At 47.2% G+C, this 18073-nt stretch overlaps 1 protein-coding gene across 3 annotated transcripts in view; it reads right to left on the bottom strand.

Annotated features, from left to right (window-relative positions):
* Positions 1 to 7424: 7424 nt before the first annotated feature.
* The window catches only part of SLC43A2 (solute carrier family 43 member 2), a 34773-nt gene continuing 24124 nt past the window's right edge, over positions 7425 to 18073 (bottom strand). For all 3 annotated transcript variants that reach the window (XM_054085119.1, XM_054085120.1, XM_054085121.1), the window contains 5 exons: positions 16922 to 17060; positions 16348 to 16480; positions 15333 to 15406; positions 13539 to 13662; positions 7425 to 12695 (listed from right to left, as the gene is read on the bottom strand). In XM_054085119.1, the coding sequence (XP_053941094.1) occupies positions 12534 to 12695; positions 13539 to 13662; positions 15333 to 15406; positions 16348 to 16480; positions 16922 to 17060 (632 nt within the window). In that variant the 3' untranslated portion in view covers positions 7425 to 12533. The remainder of the gene's footprint in view (positions 12696 to 13538; positions 13663 to 15332; positions 15407 to 16347; positions 16481 to 16921; positions 17061 to 18073) is intronic.

Raw genomic sequence — 18073 nt, 5'->3', positions numbered from 1 at the left:
TTGGATTTGTATTTGACCTCTGCTTTCAGTAAGGATGATGCTGAAACAAGGAACCAAAGCAAGACACAGGTACAAAACGGACATGATAGCCATGGGTCAAAGAATTCCCAGTTCTTTGGAAATTAGTCTCTAAGAAATAAGAATATAATGGAATTAGGAAAAAAAGTCCTCTATATTAATAAATTGATATTTAAAAAGCAATATTGGTGAAAACTCCACTTTATTTCTACACTAGAAGCATTTTACCAGTAAGATACCACAAAACCAAACTGTACAAGGAGGAAAAGATTAGGGATTATGCAAGATTCCTTATGACAGCAATGCTTTATGCCGGCTGCAAAGTACTGCAGAAGGAGCGACTGAGAAATGCAGATGAAGTTCAGTGTCAGTAAAAGCGGGACAATACATTACAGGCACTCATTTTCCCCAAACACGTGGGCTAACGAGCCCCAAATTAGCTATGGCCAACAATTATCTTCATTTCCTTATGGAAAAGCATCTGGATACATCAGCTCAGTAGCAGTTCAAAAGCAAACATAAGTCAGGAATTGGAACACTCTACCTACACACATACACAAACAAAATACAGTTACACCACTGTGATCTCATGCAGCAGCATCTTGAATATCGCATATATAGTTCCAGTCACCTCATCTCAAAAAGGATAGAGAAAAGGTGAAGGAAGGCAAAAGAGATAATCGGAGACGGGATAAAGCTTCTGCGTGAGAAGAAAGTAGTCAGGCTAGGCTTTTCAGCTTGGAAGAATAAACAGCTAAGAGGTTAAGACAGGGTAACACATCAGTCATGAATAGTGTGAAAAAAGTGAATGGAGAGTGAACACTGACTGTGTCACTGTTCCTGAGAACAACTCAGTAAAGAATAAACATTATTAGGCAGTAAATTTAAGACCAATCAAATGTACATCTTTACATCATGTATATTTAATATATAGGATTCCTTGCCAAACAGAAGAAGTATAAGCAATTTTAAAATGGGATTTGATCAATTCATGGAAGTCTACATGCTACAGGATACACATAACACAATCATGCTAGTCATTATTAGATATATCGTTTCCTAAAAGTATCTGCTAGAAGGCAAGATGGAAGAGGACCTTTGGTCCGATTCAGTAAGGTATCCTTACATAAGGGACAACAAACCCCAGAAAATGGATGTCCACAGGCAGACTGTGCCATCAAGCATGATGTTAGGTTAGTTAATTGGATAAAACTCTAGTAAGAATGAAAAGAGGGAGAGGATGGTAAGTAAAGGTGAAAACCAAGAAACAAGGAAGAAACAGTGTCTTTCGAATGGAGTTCAATATTTTTCTTTGGAAAGCCTGGCGTAAAAAGCCTGATGTAAGCTAGCAAAATTCCATTCAGGAAACTAGAAGACACTAGATCTCGGTATTATCTTAGAGTTCAATGTTCATGAACAGAGAAACAGAAACACAAAGAAGTTAAACAGTTTACAATCCCTTTAGGCTAGCTAACCAAGAACGCGGAGGATGACTAAAACTTATGGGTAGTCAAGAGATAAAGGAGGAGGAGGGAAGACTACTTGAGGATCCAGAGGAAAAGCTTCACAAGAGCAGCAGCAGGAGCAGACTCCTAACGTTCGGACAGAACTTCACCAACTTATAAGAGATTATACGATGTGGTCGTCTGCCATATCAAAAGTCTGAAAACACTGAAGAACAGTTAAGATCCCTCATAGATTAAAATCTGCCTCAAATGACAGCAAAGGGAAGTACAACTGCTGAGAAGGTCAGTGTCTTTACTGTCACTTCACAGGAAAGGGAAATGAGTCTCTACACTATGATTCTCCTCAAGGTCTTCTAACACAGCTTAAATCAAAATAAGGAGGGCAAGCAAGACCTCAACCAGCAGTCACAAACCCTGAAACCAAACAAAATATAATCAAACAAACAAAACAACCCCATGTAGCTCATCCGTAGCATGGATAGGGAGAAACGAAAGATAAAGCTGAAAGATGGACAGGACATCAAATTAAAACATTAAAGCTATCATTGCATAACCATCTGTAAAAGAAGCTGTAAAGAAAAGATGATACAGATAGTCTGATGATAAAAGATGCGGCATCAGGTTTTTGTTATATAGCTCTCTATTTGTAACATCTTCTAAAATACCTATGAAGCACATTGGATTCAGTAGGGAAGATGTGACAAGGGGCCACAGAGACAGAAGAATAAACTGCTCAGATGACACGCAGTTACAGCTCACTTACATTTTTACCACCTACACTAGGATAGGTGTAAGGTACCTGGATGCAGCGTTGGAGCAACCAGAATTAACAAAACAATAATAGCAAAGTACTTCGAATACCCAGGTCACACCAAAACAAGTTGTTTCTACATGCCTTAAACAACCGCTTCCTGGAACATGAGATTTAGTCAAAAAACACCTCAAATAGCATGCAAAATGGGCAACTTTCATATACCACATGAAGGAAGACCTATACCAGAACCAATACAGTGACACAACTCAGTGTGCAACCATTAAAGCCAGCTGGGAATCCCAAGAAGTCAAAAACAAATGTATATTTTTAAAATACAATAACAACCTTGACTGTCCTTAGAGCTACATAGGTCTTAGTAAAGACAGAGAGAATGGAAGAAAAGAAACAGGACAGTACAGGTAATGACAAGTCTTAAAAGGTTTGATGACCCTTCTTAAAACAGAAATGGAAACCTGTAAAAAGGAATAAATTCAGTAATTCTGGTCTTTTAACCTTCAGCTTTAACATTTACACTTCACATTTTGTTTCTGGAACAGGCAGTGTGAAAGGGCAGTAAATATGTTGATTTGGTAGGTAAACGATAATATCAAGTAAAATGACTTTTGGAAGTGATGCTCTTCAAAATGACTTTTTCATGCTCTCAGAAACCTGAACATTCAAAGTACCCACGTTCCCATCTTTACAAGACACCCTGTAGGCAGCACAGCTCACTGGCAAGCGAGCTCTACTGCAGTAGAGAGCAAGAGATTTTAGGCAGAGGAATGAAAAAAATATATGAACGTGAACAGAAATAAACCAGATGGGTGCTGTAAGAAGAAAAAGTACATTAACCACTTAAATTAATAGGAAAATATCAATGAAACAGATGTTGCGGAACAAGTTAATTATCTTTTCATGCACCTGAAACTAAGCACTTAGCCCAGGTTTCTGTCTGCCATCCAGTGGAACACTACAGATAACGGGGTGTCTGTCTTACAAAGTCCAGCTCTGCTGCTGCTCTTAAATTCTACACCCCTACTTGTAGGAATTTTTATCAAGTGTTTGGTGTTCTTATCAAATGCTTAAGGAACAGTGGAAAAAATAAGTTAATCAAGATTAAAGGCAACAATGATCATTAAACCCCTCAATATAGCTCTAATATTTACATCCACACCACGGTCCATGATCTGGCAAAGTAATTGCTGTAAGGAGGACACTCTCATGTAGTGTCCGAGACCTGAAAACCCACTTTATCATTGGGATCATCTTCTGTAAGGAGGGGAGAAAGAAGAAAAAAGTGCCTCTTCCACCAGTCAAAATAATTTTAAAATGATAGAATGCACTTAAGTTAAGAATGCACTTCAGTAAAGCTTCAGAATTCGGGGAAGAAATCTGTAGGGTAGTATGCAGAGCTCAAAGACACCCAGCCAAGGAGCACCAGCCCCAAAGAGTTAGCATGTTAGCAAGCACAAAGCCAATGAACCACAGAAGAGGATAAGTAAAGTCACTTACAGTTACACACACACTCCCTCCCGACAGAGTATCCACCCATTTTCCACCCTTCCTTCTCCCCATCACAGAGCAGAACCCCCGCAGCTGTCTCAGAGACAGCAGAGAGCTCCAAGGTGAGGTTTTCCTACCAAAAAAAAAACACTCAGAGGGATCTTATTCCTGGTGCATTCAATGCTGTTGGAGCCTCCAGTTAGGAATGACACAGCTGGAGGTGACAAGAGGTTTACAGCCAGGCTGGACAATACTCAGCGTGGAAAACTCGGTCTGTGTGTGTGTCCCAGACCCTTTTCCTCACGCTGGCAGAGGAGCTGGGGATCTCAGTGTGCTGGGGGTCGGTGATGGCGCCGAGAGCCCTGCTGTGCCAGGAGCAGGGCTGGCGTCAGCATTGACTCGTGGCCTCTTGCCCTGTCCCGCTGTCGCAGGGCGAAGGGTCCAGCTTGGCTGTTATTCCCCCTCCTCTCCTGCTCTGTCACTGGAGGTTCCAACAGCGATGAACACACCAGGAGTAAAACCGCTCAAAAGTGTTTTTTCGATGTGCAAACCTCACCTTGGAGCTCTCTGCTGTGCCAGAGGCTGCTGCAGGGGTTCTGATGGGGAAGGAGGGCTGGAAAACAGGCTGGACACTCTGTTGGGAGGGAGTGTGTGCTCTGTGTCCTCATGGCTGCCCCAGCCCCTTGTCCTCACCCTGGCAGAGTGCCTGGGGGTCCCAGTGCCCCAGGAGGTGGTGGTGATGAAGCTGAGAGTCCTGCAGTGCCAGGAGTGGGGCTGGTGTCAGCACTGACCTCTGGCTTCTTGCCCCCTCCTGTTGTCACGAGGGCAGGGGACAGAGCTCCCCAAGCTGCCTGGGCACTGCTGCGTTGAGGGGGAGACGGGGAGGATGGTGTCATCAGGCCACCTCCTGCACCGGGGCGAGGACAAGGGGCTGTGAGGCAGCCAGAGGGGCACAGACTGGGCTCCTCACTCCACCCGGGTACCAGTACAATGATGGGGAGACTGGGAGGATGATGCCACCAGGCCACCTCCTGCACCAAGGCAAGGACAAGGGGCTGGGGGGGCTCAGACTGGGCTCCCCACTCCACCTGGGAACAGGTGCCCTGAGGGGGGAGACGGGGAGGCCGGTGCCACCGGGCCACCGCCTTTTCCAGGACAAAGACGAGGGGCTGGGGGCTCCGGGAGGGCTCGGACCGAGCTCCCTACATCACCCGGACACCGCTGCCTTGAGAGGGGAGACCGGTGCCCGCTGCTCCCGCCACCAGGGCGAGAACGAGGGGTTGGGGAGACTCGGGGGTGCTCGAACCGAGCTCCCTACATTGCCCGGACACTGGTGCAACGACAGGCAAACCGAGAGCCCGGCGTCACCGGCCCACCTCCTCCTTCAGGGCTCGGACAAGGGGCTGGGGAGGCCGGGGGGGCTCGGACCGGGCTCCTCACACCACTCGGACACCGGTGCCTTGAGCGGAAGACCAGGAGGCCAGAGCCAGGGCTCGGACAAGGGGCCGGGGGGGGCCGGACACCAGTGCCTTGAGCGGGGGAGACCGGGGAGCCGGTGCCACCGGGCTGCCCCTTCCTCCAGGATAAAGACGAGGAGCTGAGGAGGCCGAGGGGGCTCGAACCGAGCTCCCCACACCCCCCTTGAGGGTCAGACCGGGGAGCCGGTGCCGGGGCTCAGACGAGGGGCTGAGGAGACCCGGGGGGGGGGTCGGACCGGGCTCCTCACATCGCCCAGACACCGCTGCAACGACGGGCGAACCGGGAGGCCGGTGCCCCCGCCGTGACCTTCATCCCACCCGCATCGCGGTCCTCACACCGCTCCCCTCGCTCCCCGCGGCCCCGCACAGCGCTGCCCCCCACCCCCTCCCCAGGCCTCGGGGTGACCGGTACGTAGCGGAAGGGGGACACAGGGAGGAGGGCCCGTTCCCCGCACTCACTATTCCTTGATGAGCACCATGGCGGCGCCGCCCGCCGCCCCGGCCCCGCTGAAGGTGACAGGCGCTGCCGCCGCACCGGGACGGGGGGAGCGGGGCGGGGCGTCGCTGCGGCAACGGCTGCGTCACCGCGGCGCGCGCGCGCGATGCCGGGGGGCGGGGCCGGGGGGGTGGCTTTCCCGCCCTCCGCGCGCGCGGGAACGGGGAGGCGGGGTCAGGCGTGAGGGTTCCCGCCCTCCGCGCGCGCGGGAGTGTGGGGCGGGGGGGTGTGTGGCTGAGTGTGGGAAGCACAGAGGGGTTGACGGGGGAGGGGACCTCAAAGCCCATCCAGTTCCACCCCCTGCCATGGGCAGGGACACCTCCCACTGGATCAGGGGCTCCAAGCCCCATCCAACCTGGCCTGGAACACCCCCAGGGATGGGGCAGCCACCACTGCTCTGGGCAACCTGGGCCAGGGTCTCACCACTCTCATAGTGAAGAAATTCCTCCTTATGTCCAGTCTAAATCTGCCTGTCTCCAGTTCATAGCCATTGCCCCTCATCCTATCACTCCATGCCTTTGTAAGAAGTCCATCCCCAGCTTTCCTGGAGCCCCTCTCAGTGCTAAAAGCTGCTCTAAGGTCTCCTTGGAGCCTTCTCCAGGCTGAATAAATGCAACTCTCTCAGCTTGTCTTTGTATGGGAGGTGCTCCAGCTCATATTGAGTCAGTGTATCCAACCTGAATAAAACCATAACTCCATTCTCCTTTGTCCTATCACTACACACCCTCGTAAGAAGTCCCCACCCCAGTATTTCCTTTCAGGGTTCCCACTCAGTGTTTCATAGAATCAGAATTGTTTGGGTTGGAAGGGACCTCAAAGCCCATCCAGTTCCACCCCCTGCCATGGGCAGGGACACCTCCCGCTGGATCAGGGGGCTCAAAGCCCCATCCGACCTAAATAAAGCCATTCTCCCTCTCCCTATCGCTACACACCCTTGTATGAAGTCCCCACCCCAGCGTTTCTCCTCTGTGTTTTCCCATATCATTTGCTTTCAGGGTTCCCACTCAGTGTTTCATAGAATCATGGAATGATCTGCGTCGGAAGGGACCTCAAAGGCCATCAAGTCCCCCCACCCTGCCATGGGCAGGGACACCTCCAACTGGATCAGGGCGATCCAAGCCCCATCCAACCTGGCCTTGAACACCTCCAGGTGATGATCCACATGGCTTTAAGCCCTCACCCATTCCCAGTGTTATTTCCCTGCAGCAGCCACCCGAGCTGTACTCAACATTAATAACCCCGGATATCTATTAGAAGACAATTGCAAAAACACCCTATAATGTGACCTGTACTTAATAAAACACAGCTGAAGAACACTAGTTCTACTGCTCCGTCACTGGAAGTGCAGAGCAAGGATTATCTTCATTCGATAGGAAAGATAAAACACCACACATTGAGCATCACCAAGCTCAAGCGTGGAGAACTGCGATATGCAGCTTTCCTGTTGCAACCCTCCATCTCTTCTGCCAAGTTCATCTTTCACTGTGATATCAGTTCACTCTATTCATGGAGCTTGATTCCTTCCTCAACTTATTATCTACATTATTTTCTTAAAAGATCAATACTTTTTCTCTCCAATAGAGATAAATTGAGAACCAGCTGTTAGCTCCTAATCATGAGAAGAAGCAGCCAAGGAAACACTCAACGTGCATCATCCCAGGTGGCAGATGACACTGTGTAAATCATTCATACTTACGTCGTCTCGTTAGGAACCAAGCGATACCTTTATTATGTTCAGCCTCAAAAGAAAAACTAACATTTAACTTAATATCACATTTATTTTTCGATAGTACTGCAAGAGCGCACATCACCTTACAAACACAGAAAAGATGACACACCTTGCCCCAAGGAGCTTACAATTCAACTTTGACAAACATGTTTGTGACCAGGAGGAGGTGGCAAATGCTGTCAAGAGGAGACTTTCTCAAAGAGAAGGTTGTCCAAGGAGTAAAAAGTAAGTGAGAGGGTCAGGCACAGGGAAGTGAAAAGCAGCAGTAGGAAGGATGACAACACGGAGTACAGGACACCATAAAAACAGATTGCACAGACAGGCTGAGCAGCACAGGTAGAAAAACAAGGACCCGTAAGAATGCATCTACATAACACACCATTGTTTCAGCTATTCCAGAGGAGATAATCATGGTGAAATAGAAATCAGAAGTGATTATTATTTTTTTTTTTAATTTAAAACCCCAGTCTCTTCCCACCAGTAATCCTACTGTCATACTAATTTCCATTATGAATTCCCACTTCTAACCTAGGAAGCAGGGAATACCAAAAGCTCTGCAGATGTAGAGAAGACTCAAAAAGAGAGAGAAAAAAAAATAACAAAACTTGTCAGTTTAAAGATTTCATTCATTTTACCCTACAGTATCTGCTTTATATTTTGTGGCATATTTTTCAAATTCTTCAGCCTTTCATGAGAGAAATCTCCTACTTTAAAACATTTTAGTGATTTACTGACTTCATTAAAATCTCATTACCCTACACTTTTCCTTTGTAGACAGAGCGTGAAGAAGCCAGGCTTTGTTGTGGGAGCTGAACGTTTCAATCGCTGTAACAGCACTGCAGCTAAGCTGGAGTTTGAGCAAGATTTGCTCTTTTTTTTTAACAGATATCTGTGTTCAGTTTCATCTTGAGGATCCAGATACTCCATGACAGTAACTGAATGAAGTTTTAAGTGTCTATTAGGCAAAACAGCACGGATGCTATGAAGACTGTGTTGATGGGGCTTAGGTACCGGCAGATCAGTGAAAGGAAAAAGCTGGCTTGCTCCCTCCCTTCCCCGCTCTGTTCATTTTTTGTATTTTTTAAATATGAATGTACATTAAAAGCACGTGAGAACCTGCAGAGGGCAGGAACAGTGTTTCTAGAAGATGTAGAGCAACACCCTTGACTCTGAGGGCTCCTACAAACTGCCAAATGCTCACAGATCAGGTTTCTGCTTCGCTACATTCAGCTGGGGACGCTTCTATGATGAGATGAGGTCTTTCCCAGAACCACCGTCCTCGTACTTCTCATATGGATGAAGGTGAGGAGGTTCAATTAAAAAAAACAACCCAACCCTACAAATTCTAGCATTTAGGAATTATGCAAGTAGTTAAACACATTGGCCTGTACTTGAGCTGTAGAGGTAATTGCATTACTGATTTCAATTGATGTGGCTCTCCACTCTTTGGTGGCCTATTAATTTTTTCCACAAGGTGGCTCATGCACATAGAGTGCTTTAGAAATTTTCTTGGTTCTGCATCACTTGGCCAGAAAGCAGCAATGCTGTTTTCTACTCCAAAAGCAAGTAATCCATGATTACCTTTCCGTAAGCATCAGAGAATGAGGCAAACTGCCCATGAACAATCATGTATAGCAGCACCATCCCTGTGGCATTTGCTCCTGCACTGTGCAAGACAATGTTTAGAAGAGGCTGAAGCCAGAACGCTCGGTCCTCTGGGGTTCATCCCCACTGGAGGTACAGCATTTAAGCAGTTATGCCACAGAGTATGTGCACGTCTTGCATGCAGATACAGGTTTTTTGATAGATAAATTTCGGACTGCTTTTAAAATTAGTTTGGTTCACGACTGTCAGAGTAAATTAAACCCCGCTAGATCAGACCAGTGTTTCACCTAGCCCACCATGTATATTCTCCATCTCTGACCATTTTTTAAGAGACCATGTAGAAGAGTAATCTTTCCTTGGCATAACTTCCTTATTTACAGCAACTTAAAATCTCCCTGAGTTAGTGGATGCAGACCATTGTTTAACCAGCCCCTGTTTAAAACAATCATACTTCTGTTACCAATACATTCTGCAGCAACAAATTCCACGGCTTGACTTTGTGCTGCAGGAGAGAGCACTCACATTTGTCTCCTCAACCCTGAACAGCGAAAACGTCACTGTGTGTCCACTCGTCCTGGTGAGCGCCAGGCAAAGGCACGCTTTGCTCCCCAGCTGCAAGCAGAGCCCGACACTGTGACTCAAGGCATGAGCTCCGTTCCTCACAGCTGACCAGCTTCTGAACACCACGGCACAGCAGAGACAGTGAGCACACAGATCCACCCTTTTCATCAGATGAAACTGGATTAGACGGCACTCCTAATAAAGGGCAAGAACTGGGAACTGCAGTAGGGAGGTAGATGGCAGGAATGAAAGGGAGTTCTTAGCTTAATTTAGCTGCACATAGTCCAGAGGCAGCATCTCCACAAAAATATGCCACTCTCCATATTCCACCACTTTGCAAAGACATTAATAATCAGGAATTCGAGTGGCATAAGAAGGAAAGCTATCAGGTTCAGTATTCTGAAACTGAAGTGGAAGCAATGCTGAGTTAGCACACTGACACCCTCCACCAGCTGCCTCTATTTTAAGACACCGAGTCCGAGGACTGCGGCTCAGCCGCTCACCTGCCTGAGCTACACTAAGAAGATACTCAATTTGTCATTGTCACGTCACCGATATCTTGGATCAAGAGTAGGAATCATCTCCTCGAAATACTTAGGAGTACATATAGTAATATGAAATGTAGAAAGCCCTCTGGAACTCAGGCAAGCGGTGCTGCTGCTGGTGAGGCTCTGACTATCTCCTTGAGATAACACTGGGTGAACAGGAAAATGAATCAAAACTCTGCGCCCTTACTTATTGCTCAACACAAGAGAAAGAAAAATTGGGAAGGTCACTAAATAATCACCAAAGCTTCAGCCCAACACAATGAGAAGTTCTAGATGGCTGAAGTGTTGACAGCAGGCAATAAGGCTGTCTTGGAACAAACATTTAATAAAGGCAATACATGAAAAAAAAGACCAAACCTCCCACAAATGTGTCAAACGCTCAAGTGGCTGGCAAGTCATTTCCAAAGGAGACTGAAGATTGGACGGTACCGTGGAGCCTGGCTGGGGGCAGCGACTGGAGATGGCGCTGCTGTCCCACCACGCTGCTCCCCATGGCAAGGCCACCAGCCAGGGACTCTGCAGGGCTTCCAGGAGCAGTGCCAGAGGTCACCCAGCCTGCTATTGAAGGCAGGCAAAGGCCTGGCTGGGCTGAGCATCTGCATGCTTCAAACCACCAGGAAAGCAGTTAACGGCGAGTTTCCAGGTAATTTCTCAAAGGAAGGTCCAGCTGTTTCTAATCCCCAGCTCAGAGCTAACGGGGCAGTGACTGAGTCTCATACTTTTCCAACCAGACATAAAGCAGTGGAATGACTTACCCCTGCCAGGCTTTGCAGTAATGCAGGAGTTGGCAGTTCAGAAAGCACCAACCACTACCATCTTCATAACGGTTTTATTTCTGCCCACAACCTTCCCGCAGCCGGTAGCCCAGCCCAGTGCGCACGCTGCTGCGCACTCGCTGGTGATCTTCATCCTCAGTGCTGCATAGTCCTGCTGCGGGCAGGTCCAAATGGCGCAGTGATCAACACTCATCACAAGGCTACAGCGGCTGAGCTACTGACTTCAAAAGGTTAAGGGCAGAAAAGTCAGCTTTAGACAAGACTTAAGAAAACTTCTATAAAAATAAGCAGGTTAAGAATTCCCTTTGTATTCCCTCTGTGGTGAACAGGCCTGGGGCACCTTTACCCACATGTATTGCTCTGGAAGTCAGCTTCACCATACAATCAATCACCACATACTCTGTCCAGACAGAGCATCGACATCATAAAAGGCTCTTAATGCAGCCAAACCAGCAGCTTTTTGGTCAGTCACAGTAACCTGGTGTCCAGCAGCCTGAGGGCTATTCTCAGAACGATGTTAATAAGCTATGGCTAAACGAAGAGTTACATTGCGACATCACCCTGCCCTATGTCCACAGGATCCAGGTACCAGACAGAGGAGTGTTCTGCACTCTTGATTCTTTTGAAGTCAGCTCACAATACGTGAACACCAAGGTATTTGGAGCCTCAAAACTCAGCTTCAAGAATCTTCTCTTGCTTTACTAAAATCACGCTGCTGCTCCCCTCTCAGCGTCACGTCGGAGGGAACAAGAGGCAAAAGGCAACAAGTCTCAAAGCACTTCATCGGTAAACATGATCCAACTCCTATCTCAAAGGTTCCAGGACTGCAGACAGTTTAAAACATGTACAGGTGGTTTGTGGGCCAGGAAGAAGAGGAATTCCAGGCCTTTTGAAGGCTTGGTCTAGGACCAAGCAGTCCATTAGGTTCTTCATTTCAGTGTGGAAGGCAAATCCATTGCTCACAGTCTGTGTCATTTGCAGTAATAAAATGTTTGGGAGCTGTCAGTGCTAGCAGCCAACATTTAGCAATTCACTGAAGCTGTGCTGATACACATAGGAATAAAAACCCCTTCCCTGCTTCAGAACCAGTCTTGGGTATGTCTGGATAGACATTAAAACCACTGGGTCCAGCTACATATCAAGCAGAAGGACCATTAGAAAGCCTCAGGGAGGGAGGAGAGTGTAGCTTGTATCTAAACAATGTCAGCCAAGGCTGGGGGAAGACAGGGAGAAAACAGACTTCTATTACGTTTGCAAACTCAGATTATGGTCTTTCTTCCCTCTTCCCCCATCCCTTTATTCCTTCTCTCCCCAATTTCCTATGCAGAGACTCTGCTGCTGGAGGGTGTGATCAGGGGATAATTTAAGACACAATATCTGCGTGGCCTTCATAAAAAAGGAGAAGTGTCCTGTGGCAGGAGGAGTGGGAAGTCTCCTCCTGCCATGTATCTGAGGAAACTCAGTCAGGATGTCCAGCTCTCCCTCCAGAGAGGAGCAAAGACTGGCAGAGCCAGGAGAGAAAAGCCTGGCTTACACCACAGGTAGAACCCATGGCTGCGTAGGAATCTGTACAGGGGAGGCTGTATTTGAAGCACCAGTTTAAACAAAGGCTTCCTCGTTTGGAGTGCCATTGATTTTGAAGAAGAGTTTGGCATCATCCATCTTCTGTTTTTTTTCTCTCTCTAGCCTGCGTCTGTAGCAGACCAGGTAGATTGGAAGGCAGAAACCCAGCAAGCTCACACCAAGCAAGCCAACATTGACCTGCAGGGAGAAAGACAAAACAAAATTAGGCAAGCTAGGAAGACGACCCAGTCACGCATGCTGAAGTGTCAGAACCCAGCCCACGTCACTCAGCTGTGGGGAAACCAGGAGACATCCTGCTTGGTGTATTGGCAACAGCCTCCACCGTATTTACATTTACACTCCTGTGCTCAGAATACTATGCAAACAAGTTAAATGCTGCAAGAATTTATTGCTCTGGATCATGGCTGCAGGAGTCTTGTGCCACAGAACAGGGAGGGCCATTTGAGCTGCAGTTCTACACCGAGTTTGCTGAGTGAAGAGCAACAGACTGCTGTACCCTCAAGATGAGGAGCCTCCCCCCACCACCACTCGTGTCAGTTTTAATGAGCTACCCAGGCAGACCCCCATCAGGACACCACAGCCCTACCCTCAACAGCCACTTGGCTTTTTGGACATTATCATCAGCAACTCAAAACTTACTGGTAATTGGAGCTAACAGCTCTCAAGAGAGCAGAGCATGAGCATTTCTGCTGCATTTTATGGCCATACGTATTCTCTAACATTTACCTGATAGATTTTGACTCCTCACACAAACTGTTAGCAGGAAGCACTCATGCAGCCTTTTCCCTTCTTCTCTTTCCATACACCAGCAAAAGAGTTAATGGCTTATTCTCCCAGGGAAGCATTACTCACACAGGGAAGGCTCTCCCGAGCAGCACCAAGGTAACAGCAGACTGAAGGACATGTAAAATTCCAGCTGTTTTTAACCTTGGTCCATGCACAGGAGTCCTTTTGTTTTCAAAGATATCAACCAAAAATCATCTTGACCACCAAGCCTTCACAATAAACTTAAACACTTGCCCAGAGAGGGTCTCCTTCCAAAGGTCCTGTCAATGCCATAAAAAGAGGCTGTTGCAGAAGGGCAAAAAGGGCACTGATCAACGACTGCAACCCTGTCAAGCTGCCAAACTGAGTAGAGGGGTATCTGTCAACAGAGAAAGCAACAGCATTATTACATGTTCACACTGACTGTTCACATTGCCCAGATCAGATTGCATTCCCAGTCGACTAACACGAGAGAGCACAGTCCCGAGACAGACAAATTTCTCTCTCCTGGTCTTATGCAGAGCTACTTCTTGTTATATTCAGCTACACCTGACGGTGTGCAGTGCTCCCCAGAACAGAGTACAACTGGTGACAAGGCTGGAGCCTTCCTCTCCAGCCTATTCTCATGCTAAGCTCTCAAACTAAAGAAGTATCAGATCCAGCAGTTGTTTTTTTGTGCAGCTGTACAGGTGGAAGTGCTTATACAACTACTGCTCCTATTGCAAAGGGAGAGGAGTGTGGATATTTACAAGTTCAAAGAAGGGCCTGTTTATCCAGATGACAGCATTTATGACTGAGCAATCATTTTCATCTGGTCATAACAATTTGCTCCCTTTAGAAGGAAGCAAAACCTGCACAACAGGTTAGTGTGTGTTTTCCTTTTTAGAGGACAAGCCTGGTGCTCTGTCAAACAATGCTAGTGATTGGAAAGCGCTGAATATCAGATCACGCTAATGGAAAAATAAATTTCAGCAACAGCCTTACATCTTTCTCTTCCCATGACCGAGCAGTGTTAAAGGGGTCAAGTTAAACTAAGGTTGGAAAGAGAGATGCGGATCAAAACCTTCAAATATTCAAAGAAGTCATATTCAAAGAAAAAATGCCTCACTCGGGAAGCTCCAGAGAGTTGCAATGGTCAAAAAGGGTCAATTTTCAAGCGAGGTGATATGTACAGCAACAGGCACTGCCCATGACCAAAATCTTTTGCACCCAGCTGCCAGGGAACCAAAAGTTTATGCATTTTTGAAGCAGAGTCTTAGATGGGTTTTCTAGTCTGGATTCCCCAGACGCTGGGGCCAAATCCTTTGACAGAAGGCATCTGGAGTGGTCAAGTCTCCATCCACAGAGAAATTCAACTCAGCTGGGTAGAGTCCTGGGCCACTTGCTCTAGCTGACCCTGCTCGAGCACGAGGGTTGGACTGGACTGTCTCAAGAGGGCCCTTCCCACCACGATTCTGTGATTTACTCATAGATGAGTTTCTTTCTCTTCCCCAATCCAACAGCTCAAAACAGAGGGGCAGATCTGTTTTCATAACCAAAACCATTGCTTAATAAGGAAGAGACTATTTGGATTCAGCTAGTGATCAGTTTGATAAGTTGGAAACAGGATGGGTGATATGGGAAAGGGAGTAGGCATCACTAATGGGATCTTGAGCAATGCTTTACCAGTGACATCTCAGAGCAGACCAGTAGCAGTGTATTGGATTATGTTAATGTTTCACCTGGACACATGAACATAGCTACTCATTATAAGACAAAAAAGCCTTGAGTTTTTACTATATAACCTTGGTGTCGATAGCCTAGTCTCACCCGAGGCTCGTCCATAGCTATGCCAACAGGGTCAGCTGTTTCTGAACAAGGAAAGCACCAGCTAGGATATAAGTCCAGCTATTTTCATACCAAGTGGTGACTGAGGAAACAAATTGCATCATTTTTTCCCCTCTCTGACCATGAAGGCTTCACTTCCTGATCTCCTTTGCACCTGGACGGCTTATAATCCCAAACCAGTTTACCTGGCCAGACACATATTATGGGTAAGCAGATACTTACACAGCTGCGTAGAGGCCTCCCACAGCTGAGTGGATGAATCCTCTCACAATTGTGTGCAAAATGAAGGACAGAATCTGGAAAGAGAAGCAGAATGTCACAGCCTAGATCCTGCTGAGGTGTGCCAGACCCCAGCATATACTCCTCCCCAAATGCTGTTCTCCTTTCTAGTACAGAGCAGGGCTTGAAGAACCCAGAATCAAAACTTGAAGAGCAGCACAACAGGAGAAACCACACTCATCTCTAACAGCACTGCTCTCCCTTACTTTGCAAAGGCCAACACATGGTGACCCTGAGGTTACGCACAAACGAGATCTATCACATTTGTAGATGGCACTGCTGCAAGGACACATTCCTAGCAACCTGTGGCCAGGGTCACAATGCTTTTTTTTATTGCCCTTGTGTAGCCAATTTAGCTGTTTTTCCACAAGTTATTGCAGACAGTATGCAAGTATGAGTGAATTATATCTGTTTGTCATCAAGGCATGTTTAAGAAAAGCATTAAAATCACTGAACTTCTGTGCCAAAACCAGGTGGTGCCACAAAATAAATATTTTAACAGGTTTGTAATCCCATGGGTACTATTTGATGCAGAAATAACCTGCTGCACGTCAGTGTCATGCTTCTCACAGCAAATTTTCTGACCATCAGCAGCTTAAATCGAGCCCTGGATAAATGCACAGGCACTGCTGAGAAGATCTCTGTAGGAAAGCATTTGCCATTACAGAGCTCAGCTGCAGAAACTTCCAAGTGTGAATAAACTGTAGATCAACTCTGACATTTTAACTCAAGCTGTTTTTTTAGCTTCTCTCAAGAGATGTTAACTGCACAGTATTTGTTTTGATTCTAAGACTGGGGCTCCTAAAGCAGTACAGGAGTCTCCCAGCAGTGCCAGAAAGCCCTCTCGCCACTGGCTGGTTTGACTGACCTGCAGGACCTCCCAGTGCTGACCTGCAGGACCTCCCAGTGCTGACCTGCCTGTCGTCCTGCCAGGACCCACCCCATTTGTCTTAATCACCTGCAACGGTAGGTTAGGAATAAGACAGGTGATTCCAAATCCAACCAGCAGGACATTTGTGAACGCAAAGGCATTGGTGGCATTGGTGATTTTCTGGATCTGACGATCACGCTTTTTCTTTTTCTTGTCACCTCTGGAAGGATAGCAAAATCCATGTTACAAAAAGCACTTTCAGCAGCTACCAGAACTCACAGCAAAGTTCTCCATACATCCCATATCAACTCTATCTAAACCAATTTGGCTAGTGGCCCGCCTAAGGAGGTGCTGGGATCTCCATCAGTGGAAGCTGAGGAACATCTGGGCAATTATTTCAGTGCTGTTACTCTTACTGTTAGGCTAGAAGGGAAGCCTGAGTCTCCCTTGCTACAATTTACGTTTGCTCTTCTTGACTGATCTTAGTGGACATGGAAGATAGTTTGGTCCTTTCCTCTGCAATTATCAGGTCTTCCTTCAGGCTTTCTTTTCTATACTGAAGAACCAATGTTCTCTCCGGTCTTTCATCACAAAGCACATCATGCAGAGCAGAAGGGGCCTGCTACATGGCTGCACGTCCCGCGTGGTGCACACTACGCACTGCTCAGCGTTGCTCTCCTCATTCTCTTCTGAGCCATCATCGCACTCTTTCAGTCGCCAGTCCATGATGTACCCGATCACAGGTGCTGTCAGCAAGCACAGCAGTTGCAATACCCCAAAAATGGAAGTGTAGAGAGCCACTGCAGGGGGAAAGATTTCAAAAAGTTGTCAGTTCAAGTGGTACCATAGCAGCAACAGAAAAAAAGACAACAGAAAAACTGTTCCTCCCCATCCATTTCTCTCATTAAAAGCCCAGATCCCATGTACTTGCATGTTAACAAGCAGGGCTGAAGGAGCTGGGACACCAAAGCCCCACCTCATCATTCAACCTCCCAGAGGTTAGCATGGACACTGGGTGCACTCGCTTCATCCATTCTGATCCTGCACTAGTATTTTCAGAGCCCAGCAGCACGTAGGGCTCCAGGAATCGGACCCAGCAACTACCTAGTATCAGTGAGATTTCTTCTGGGTAGGACCAAGAGGGAAAATTCTCACAAGCAGTACATCCTGTGCAGTCAACCTTGCCTCAGTCATCTCCTCTCCTGCCTTGCTGGGAGCTCCCACCTGCATCTCCTCCAGCTGGGAAGCTCCAGCAAGGACAAGCCAGGCTGGGAAGGTGAGGACTAACCACTTTGCCCCGAATGGAAAAGTCTGGAGGCAGACAGAGAGGAGACTAGCAGCAAAAAGAACCCCACAGCATCCGAGAGCAATTCTTAAACTCAGATTGATGAAGATTCCCCATGTGTTAAAGATGGGAGAAGTGTCTACACGGCTTGCTAAGGGAAAGCTGACGCCGGCAGACATAGAAGAAATTGTCCCCTCCTGTTACTGAGCAGTTTCCTCGCCCCGCAATGGTTTTTCCACTTCCTCTCTGCAGCCCATGTGATGGATTCGTAGGCATCACACAGTAGGGCTGGTGAGTCAGAACCATAGCTCTGAAATAAGGATGTAACTCTGAAACTCCCCATCTCAGCAGAGTTCTTAAAAGTTACAGCACTAAGCAGAATACTACCAAGATTTTGAGCTTGTCCCTCCCAATGCATCTCCAGATCTAGCCAAAGCAGCACAGCCAGGACTTACACCAAAATCAACTTGGTAATGGAGAGAAGTTTCCAACAAGCAGCTGCTTCTCCCACGCAGTCGCAGCAAACCC

Source organism: Cuculus canorus, chromosome 20 (genome assembly GCF_017976375.1).
Source record: "Cuculus canorus isolate bCucCan1 chromosome 20, bCucCan1.pri, whole genome shotgun sequence".
NCBI lineage: Eukaryota > Metazoa > Chordata > Aves > Cuculiformes > Cuculidae > Cuculus > Cuculus canorus.
The sequence above is the reverse complement of the archived record's forward strand: the minus strand, read 5'-3'. Positions and strand labels throughout refer to the sequence as shown.